The sequence below is a fragment of the Pogona vitticeps genome, chromosome 14, assembly GCF_051106095.1.
Source record: "Pogona vitticeps strain Pit_001003342236 chromosome 14, PviZW2.1, whole genome shotgun sequence".
Taxonomy (NCBI): domain Eukaryota; kingdom Metazoa; phylum Chordata; class Lepidosauria; order Squamata; family Agamidae; genus Pogona; species Pogona vitticeps.
In genome coordinates this window covers 208157-216168 of record NC_135796.1, presented here as the reverse complement: position 1 = coordinate 216168, position 8012 = coordinate 208157, and the positions used below count along the sequence as shown (strand labels likewise).

At 54.7% G+C, this 8012-nt stretch overlaps 1 protein-coding gene across 2 annotated transcripts; it reads left to right on the top strand.

Moving 5' to 3' along the window:
* The first annotated feature begins 29 nt into the window (after positions 1-29).
* On the top strand, positions 30-7895 carry KLHL22 (kelch like family member 22). Of its 2 annotated transcripts, XM_072983403.2 has the most exons (7): positions 30-186; positions 1334-1572; positions 3027-3192; positions 4053-4771; positions 5497-5689; positions 6043-6276; positions 6986-7895. In XM_072983403.2, the coding sequence occupies exons 2-7, from the start codon at positions 1364-1366 to the stop codon at positions 7361-7363; spliced, it is 1899 nt and encodes a 632-aa protein (XP_072839504.2). In that variant the 5' UTR covers positions 30-186; positions 1334-1363; the 3' UTR covers positions 7364-7895. The 2 variants fall into 2 exon arrangements, with proteins under 2 accessions (XP_072839504.2, XP_020654829.3); XM_020799170.3 differs by lacking the exon at positions 30-186 and having other exon boundaries at positions 1334-1619.
* Positions 7896-8012: the final 117 nt, after the last annotated feature.

Below are 8012 nucleotides of genomic sequence, written 5' to 3'. Positions count from 1 at the left end.
AAACAGAGTCCGACCTCGGGCTCAGCGCGTCCTGCGTGGGAGGAAAGCCGGGTGGAGGGGCCCTGCGCATGCGCACGGCGAGCGGCCGCTCTAGCGGCGCGCCTCTATGGCAGCCGCCCGGCAGGTGCCCCGGAAGAAAGAAAGAAGGAAGGAAGGAAGGAAGGAAAGAAAGAAGGGGTGACTCAGGTGAGTCCCTCCGTTCGTCCTGCGAGAAGGGCGGGGCGGGGCGGGGCGGGGCGGAGGAGGGGGGTGACCGGTGCCTCTGGGCATGTGCAGAGCGTCTTCCCGTCCTGGGCCGGCGGGGTCGCCTCTTCCGCGCTCGCCTGGTGGGAGGGGGGGCGGACGGACAGGGCGTCCCCCGGCGGGGAAGCGAGCGGCGGCGGCGGCGCTCAGGAGCCTCCCCCCCCACAGACACACACACACACAGAGGCCGCTCTCCCTCCTCCGGAGGCGCTTGCTTCCTTTTCTCTCCCGGAGGGGCAGCCGAACTCTGTGCGTGCCCCGGGGACCCTTGTCCCTCCCTCCCTCCGTCCCCCCCCCCGCCCACCGCCCACCGCCAGGCCAACTTCGCCCCGCCTCCGGGCACGGGCCGCCTGGCCTCCCGCCGCCGCCTCAGGAGGCCGCTTCTCCTCCGCTTCCGCCCCGCCGGGAGCGCCGCCCGAGGAGCCCCTCTGGGCCACCGGGGAGGGAGGGAGGCGGGACGGGCCCCAGGGGCGGAAACCCGAGGAAATTCTGTCCCCTGGTCACGCACACCCCCTCTGCTCCCCCCCCCGAAAAGAAACACCACACACCTTTGCTCAAGAACTCAGTTTTTTAAAAAAAATAATTTTATTAAAGAAGGTTAATAATGACAACATAAACATAAAACGTGTATACATAACAATACACCTATAATCTCCCTCTTGTGCCAACCTCACCCTCTGGACTAGGTGACCTGAAATATCCTTTTAATCCCTTTTCACCCCATTCCACTCCAAAAATAGGTTGATTCTTCTGCTGGCTTGTGACCTTTTCCCTTCACAAAGACATAGTCCTTCATATTTAGATTCCATATCTTTTTAAAATCATCATATTTTTGTCATCAACGGCTCAGTTTTGACTCACTGGGAAAAGGAGGCCAGGGTTGGCCCCAGGCGGGCCTTGGACCAGCGAGCAGTCTGGGGCATGGGCAAAGGAGGCCCTCTCTCATGCCCCCCCCCCACGCAGCGGGTGGGCAGTAACAGGGCTCTCTCTCTCTCTCTCCTCTGTGTGGGTTAGAAGACTCTGGCCCTCCTCTCTCACAGTAGCCATGTGGAGCTTCCTTCCACTCCTGCCTCTGCTATCTGCCCCACAGGACAGGGGTTCCATCGCAGTGTCGGCAGCGATGGCAGAAGACCTGGACCCAAAGCAACTGCAGCAGATGAAGGAATGCTCCAGCAAGACGTACCGCAGCAGCCAGCACTCGCAAGCCTTGCTGAGCGGCTTGGTGGCCCTCCGAGACAGAGGCATCCTCTTTGACGTGGTCCTCCATGTGGAGGGGAAGCCCATTGAGGCACATCGTATCCTCCTGGCAGCTTCGTGTGATTACTTCAGGTTTGACCAGGATTGTCTCAAGACCTTTGATCTTAGGAAAATACCAGGTAGCAGGCATAAGAAAGGCTGTTTGTTATGCTAGCAGGAAAAAAAAACATCCACATGTAAGCATATAAGTAGGGAATTCATTGTGTTAACCTGCAGGTAGGCTTTTGTAAGTGGGAAAACAATAACCAATGACATGATTCTATGACTGAAACCTAGTTCAGTGATATCTTTCTTAGCTGGCCAGGAATACCATTGGGCCATGACAGTGTTAGTTGCTTTATTTGCTTCCAGCAGAGAAAATACAGTATTTTCTCTGCTGGAAGCAAATAAAGCAACTAATACTGTTGCTTTAAACTATGTTTATAAGGCCACATTTCCCTTTATTGTGCACTGCACTTAGATGTTTCCAATAAGACATTGGTTATACATTAACACATTATATATATTCATTGGATTAATGCTGAGGATGCTAATGGGGTTAAATGAAGACAAACTCCTCAACAAAGTGAGAGCAGTGCCATTGGGTAAATGGAATATTTGAAACTTAAGTGTGGAACTTTCAAAAGGAAATGTGTGTAGATACAGTAGTTGCTGTTTCTTGGGCCTATTTTGGGAAGCTGAACATTCCTGCCTTGGACCCAGGCTGACATCCTGGCTTCAGTCACTAGCTGGGAGGCTGGCCTGTTTCAAAGGAGGTGGGTGGGGTGTCCGATACTGAGACTCCTGATGATGATTGTGTCTGCATGAGGCTGGCATGAAGCAGACGTGGGCAACCTTGAAGGGCCCACAAGGGGCATTTTGTTTGACCCCAGAACCTCAAGAGGCTGCCCCAGCCTATGTAAATGAAAGTGGTTTGAGCCATCTTCTGGTTTAAAAATGACCAGTTTTTGGAAATGATTCCTGGTTTTGACAAAAATCAGGTGCTCAGGCAGGTGGCTGCACTTTGTTTTAGAAGAGAACCAAGCGTGGTTTCTGGGAGGAAATGCAAATAAATTATGGGTAAGGGTGCAGGCCAGCTTTTTTCGTGCTCCATGGATAAAATTGCTATGCTGTGGGACCTCGCCCCTGTGCGCTCTTGACTACGTGGAGTTCAGGCAGACTATGGGAAGGTTATGGGAAGACGAGGTGTTCTCCCTGCAGATCCCCTATCCGCCAATATCCCCCATCCAGGAGTCCTCAGGCTGTAAATTACCTGTTAGCAGGCACGCACATAGACAAGAGGGAAACCCTCCAGTTGGTGAAAAGGAGCAAAGTGAAACATCTCAGGTCTATGTTCCAAAGCGCAGCCTGCACCCAGTGGGTCACTTCCCAAGGTGACCCCCTACAACTGGGGGCCATGAATTGCTCTCCAGGAAGGAGTGTTGCCGGTTGTTGCCTTGGAAACTGGCCACAGTGGGAAGGCCTTATGGAGAGCTTCCTTTCTCGAAGAAGGACTGAAACTAGCTGTTTTTCTCCCCCTTCTGTAGGGGAATGTTTGCTGGTGGACTGAGAGAAATGGAGCAGGAGGAAGTCCATATTCAGGGCATCTCTTATAATGCCATGTGTCAGATCCTGAACTTTATATACACTTCTGAACTGGAACTCAGCTTGAACAACGTCCAAGAAATACTCACCGCAGCCTGCCAGCTTCAGGTGAGAACTGGCAATGCCACAAGCAGGGAAGGAAGCCCTTTTATAAAATGCTTTTGAGGCTCATGGATAATGCAAGTGTATTCAGATCTATGGCACAATCTAGTCTCTTTTTTTCCTCCTATAGCCTTTGAGCTATCTGGAGGCTAGATCATGGTAGTCTTAAGGAGAGAGATTTCTAAGACTACTCGTGTTAAGTGCCTGAATAGTGGAGGGGAGTCGTTCCAAATTTGAGGAGCCCCAGGAGAGACTTGACCTGTTGGATTGTCCTGGGGAACACAAGGCCTGTTCAAGTTCCAACCAACATGCAGTGGTGAGGGTGGTTTTTTTATTCCCAAACCAACCACCATGAAACTTATAAATCTGGAGTCAGCCTGCATAAACTGGTGGCTAGCTGCGATTCTGAAACAAGGTGGGCAGTTCTAATGAGTCAGGGACAAACCTTCAAAGCTTCACAGACCACTCCCACCTCAAGCACACCCCAAAAACAAAAAGCAAAAAACAAAGGAACAAAACTAGAGTGAGAATGTACGTTGCTTCTGTTTTTGAGATGTGTGTGCATGAAATGGTGCAGAGGGAACTGGTGGCCTATTTAAAACAGGATCGGCGCCTTCTGAAGCTCCGGGGAGCAGATTTTTGTCAGGGGGAAATGTTTTGCAGGCAGGAGAATCCAGGACCACAGGAACAGCCTTGAGGGCAGCTGAGGCCACTCTGTGCACCCCACGTCAGAGAGGAAGAGAGTGGGCCCAGTGGCTTGTGGTGGCCTCCTGCCCTGTTTCAGAGGAAAGAGTTGAGTTTTCCCTGTAAGCGCCCCTTTCTCTGCAGCCCCACCAGAGAGGCTCCTGTCGCTTCTCCTGTTGCAGATTGCAGAGGTTATCAAGTTCTGCTGTGATTTCCTCATGGCCTGGGTGGATGATGAGAACGTCCTGGACGTGTACCGGCTGGCGGAGCTCTTTGGCCTGACCCACCTGAGTGAGCAGCTGGACTCCTTTGTCCTGAAGAACTTTGTCACCTTCTCAAAGACACAGACATACCGCCAGCTGCCCCTGGAGAAGGTCTACGCCCTGCTGAGCAGCAACTCCTTGGAGGTCATCTCTGAGAACGAAGTCTACGAGGGGGCCCTCCTTTACCACTACACGCCGGAGCAGGTGGAGACGGACCAGGTCTCTCTGATGGAGCCTCCTAAGCTGCTGGAGACAGTCCGTTTCCCCCTGATGGAGCTGCAGACGCTGCAGAGGCTCCATGACAAGCTCAGCCCCTGCCCGCTGAAGGAGACGGTGGCCGGCGCCCTGGCGTACCACAAGAACGAGGGCCTCCAGCCCCTGCTGCAGAACACGCACACCCAGCTGCGGTCGGAGTTCCGCTGCGTGGTGGGCTTTGGCGGGATGCGCTCGACCCCCTCCACGGCCCTCAGCAACCAGGCCCGGTACTTGCACCCTTTGCTGGGCGAGTGGCGGCACTTCTCGGCAGCCTTGTCCCCCAGGATGTCCAACCAGGGAATCGCCGTCCTCAACAACTTTGTGTACTTAATTGGAGGGGACAACAACGTGCGGGGCTTCCGAGCAGAGTCCCGATGCTGGAGGTGAGAAGGGACCATTTCCTTAACACGGGTTGTGGGGCTGAAGGTGAGGCAGGAGATGCACAGGGTGCCCACATATGGGGCTCTGTGGGTTGTTAATCAGGGCATGTCGGGGGGAGCAGCGTTCCTTTTTCATAGATCTGAATCTAGAAATAGGTGTGCTCCTGCCTCCACCAGTGGAAGGAAGCAAGGAGCTCAGGCCACAAGCCTAATGCCCTGCAACCTTGAAGATGCCAACTCTTCTCGGATTTTGGAGGCCAAGCGAGATGAAGCCTAAGCACTTGAGAAGGGGGAACATGGTGGGGAAAGGCTGGAAGGGAATCCCACCGGCCAGCCCAGTGCTAGCAGAAGGAGTTGAGCCTCCCGAGCGAGAGGGGATGTTGCTCAGGAGAGAGCAGCTCCTTCTGTTTGCTACAGTAAGCCACACAGGACCAGGACAGCTAAGAGAGCAACAAAGGCTGTGCTGTGTGAACTGACCACGGCCTTGGAGGAGCCAGAGAGCCTGGGAAGGGTGAGGGTTTGTCCCTCGGTTGTTCTCCTGAAGGCAGGAGCCACGTGGGCTGGGAAAGGGAACAGGTTGGAAGAAACCGTGGCGGCAGAGGCAGCGTGTGTTAATATGCTCTAAGGGGGGGGGAAACAGAGACACAGTACTTGGGAAGAGTGGGGGCTGCCCCCAGTCCTCACCCGGTGCTCCTGTGTGCACTCTGGCCCTCCTCTTCCTTCGCAAGGTACGACCCCCGTCACAACAGGTGGTTCCAGATCCAGTCGCTTCAGCAAGAGCATGCAGACCTCTGCGTCTGCGTTCTGGGGGAGTACATCTATGCCGTGGCGGGCCGGGACTACCACGAGGACCTGCGGGAGGTGGAAAGATACGACCCCAGAACCAACACCTGGAAGTATGTGGCACCTCTCAGGAAGGAGGTGAGGTGGGAGTTGCAGGTGGGCCAGCGGGGGGTGGGGGTGGGCTTTGGACGGCAAGCAAGGCGTCCCTCTTTGCCTGCACCAAAGCACCAGAGGGAGGAGGTGTCTCCGATTAAAGCTACCACTTGGATGGAAACCTGGCACGGAGCTCACTTATAGCCTTCCGTGGGCTTTGCCAGTTGGAGAGCTGGTTTTGGCCACGCTTCAGCACTGGCCCCCCAAAGAAGCTAAAGATCTCTCCTGGCTGATGAGGATCAATATGGGGATTCAGATGTGCTTCAAAGGGAACCCAAGCAGGGGAGGAGAGGAGGACAGGCGGTTTCATCATCCTTCCTATCACGTGGGCAACGCAGGTGTACGCACACGCAGGAGCGGCTTTGGACGGAAGGATGTACATCAGCTGCGGGAGGAGAGGAGAGGATTACCTGAAAGAGCTCCACTGCTACGATCCTGCGGCCAACTGCTGGGAGAGCCTCGCGGACGGTCCCATCCGTAGGGCCTGGCACGGGATGGCGGCACTGCTGGGCAGGCTCTACGTCATTGGAGGCAGCAACAATGATTCAGGCTACAGGCGAGACGTTCACCAGGTGAGGCCACACAGTGTCTTGGACCAGGCAGATGGCTAGCGTTAGGGTGGGATCCGAAAGCTAAGAGACCTCTCCAGGCATGTCTGATCCCGCGGCATGGTGAGAGGGAGAAGAGGGTCCTGCTGGGCCCCCTTTCAGGGAGCTCATCAAACATCCAATAGTGTGGTGCGGTGGTTAGAGAGGTGTGGGCAATTTTGGGGGTCTGGAGGCTGCTTGTCTGCCTCCAAAACACACGGGGGGGGGGGGTCACCAGACCCAAGAATGACCAGAAACCAGGTTGCAAAAATCAAAACGGAATCTTGTTGCCAGTCCATTTTGTATGTCATTTTTGTGTGTTTGTGGGTTGCACAATATTTCACTGCAAAACCACCACTCCTGGAGGCTTCCGAGACCTTCCCCACCCTCCTAGTGCTGACGGCTGGGGGCCACGGAGGTCTCCTTAGACAGCCACATTCCAGCTCCACCCACCTCACATGAAGCATGTTGGAGCAGCATTCAGGAGCCTGTGTTTAAATCCCCACCTGGCCATTGAAACCCATTGGGTGCCCTGGGGGCCCTTTCATGCTCCATCAGTGTGACCTTCCTCACAGGGCTGTTGTGTGGCTAGCACAGGGAGAGGAGAGAGACCCATACATGCCATGTTGACTCCTTTGGCGAAGAGGTCAGCCACCACAGTCGCCGGTCTAGCTAAAAGTTTGCTTCCTTCCAGGTTGCCTGCTATACCCCAAGCACTTCCCAGTGGACAACGGTCCATCCTCTGCCTGCCGGGCACGGTGAGCCGGGCATTGCGGTCTTCGGGAACACCATCTACGTGTTGGGCGGCAGATCTCACAACCGTGGGATCCGCATGGACTACGTCCACATCTATGACGCTGAGAGAGATTGCTGGGAAGAAGGGCCGCAGCTGGAGGATGATATTTCAGGGATGGCCGCCTGCGTCCTCACCTTGCCAAGAGCTGTTCTGGTGGAATCAGAGCACTGGGCCCCTGACTGGCCACAGGGCCGACTCCCACATGCCCCTGACATTGCCTCGGAGGTCATGAGCATCTTGGACTGGGAGGAGTTTGATAATCTGAGCGACGATTGAAAGGCAGGGTCTTTTCCCGTCCTCCTGCAAGAGGGCTGACTTGCTGCTGCTTCCTCGTGGCAGCTGATCCAGGTGGGGACGGCCCTTCCAGGACACTGTACCCTTCACAGTTAAGAGGGAGAGAGGACACTGTTGGAGGCAGGCTGGTTCCCACGTTGGCAGTGAGAACCTGCCAGAAACTCGCCCAGTGGGCAGCGGTGGGTCTCAGAACAGTGGTTCACCCTGGGTGCTGAGGGGTGGGCGGCACGCCAGCCTCACAACCTGCGGAAAACTCTCAGTAAATACCCGCTGACTTGAGAAAGGATTTTTTTTAATGAACATGCCCTTACCATCTGCCAGGAATGAAAGGGCAGCCAAAGAATTGCCGTCTCCCCCCCCCCCCCATGCAGAAGATGGGGATTGTGCTCCCTCACCCCTCCTGTTGCTTCTTGGCTGCATTAACAATCTGGGGTAGTCACGCTGAGGGTATGGAGTGTTCAGCGACACCTTTTGTTATGCTTGCTCAACAAAGCCCTAAGGCTTATTTAATTGACCGATTGATTGATTTATTGAAAATATTTTTACCCCGCCTTTTTCCTTGAGAAGGACCCAAGGTAGCTTACAACAGTGAAAGGCAATGTTTAAACTTGAAAATAATGAGTATACAACA

Coding starts and splice junctions, on each gene's coding strand:
- KLHL22 (XM_072983403.2), top strand. CDS start 1,364: ATGGCAGAAGACCTGGACCCAAAGCAACTGCAGCAGATGAAGGAATGC. Junction 3,193..4,052: donor CCGCAGCCTGCCAGCTTCAG/GTGAGAACTGGC, acceptor CTCCTGTTGCAG/ATTGCAGAGGTTATCAAGTT. Junction 4,772..5,496: donor GCAGAGTCCCGATGCTGGAG/GTGAGAAGGGAC, acceptor TTCCTTCGCAAG/GTACGACCCCCGTCACAACA.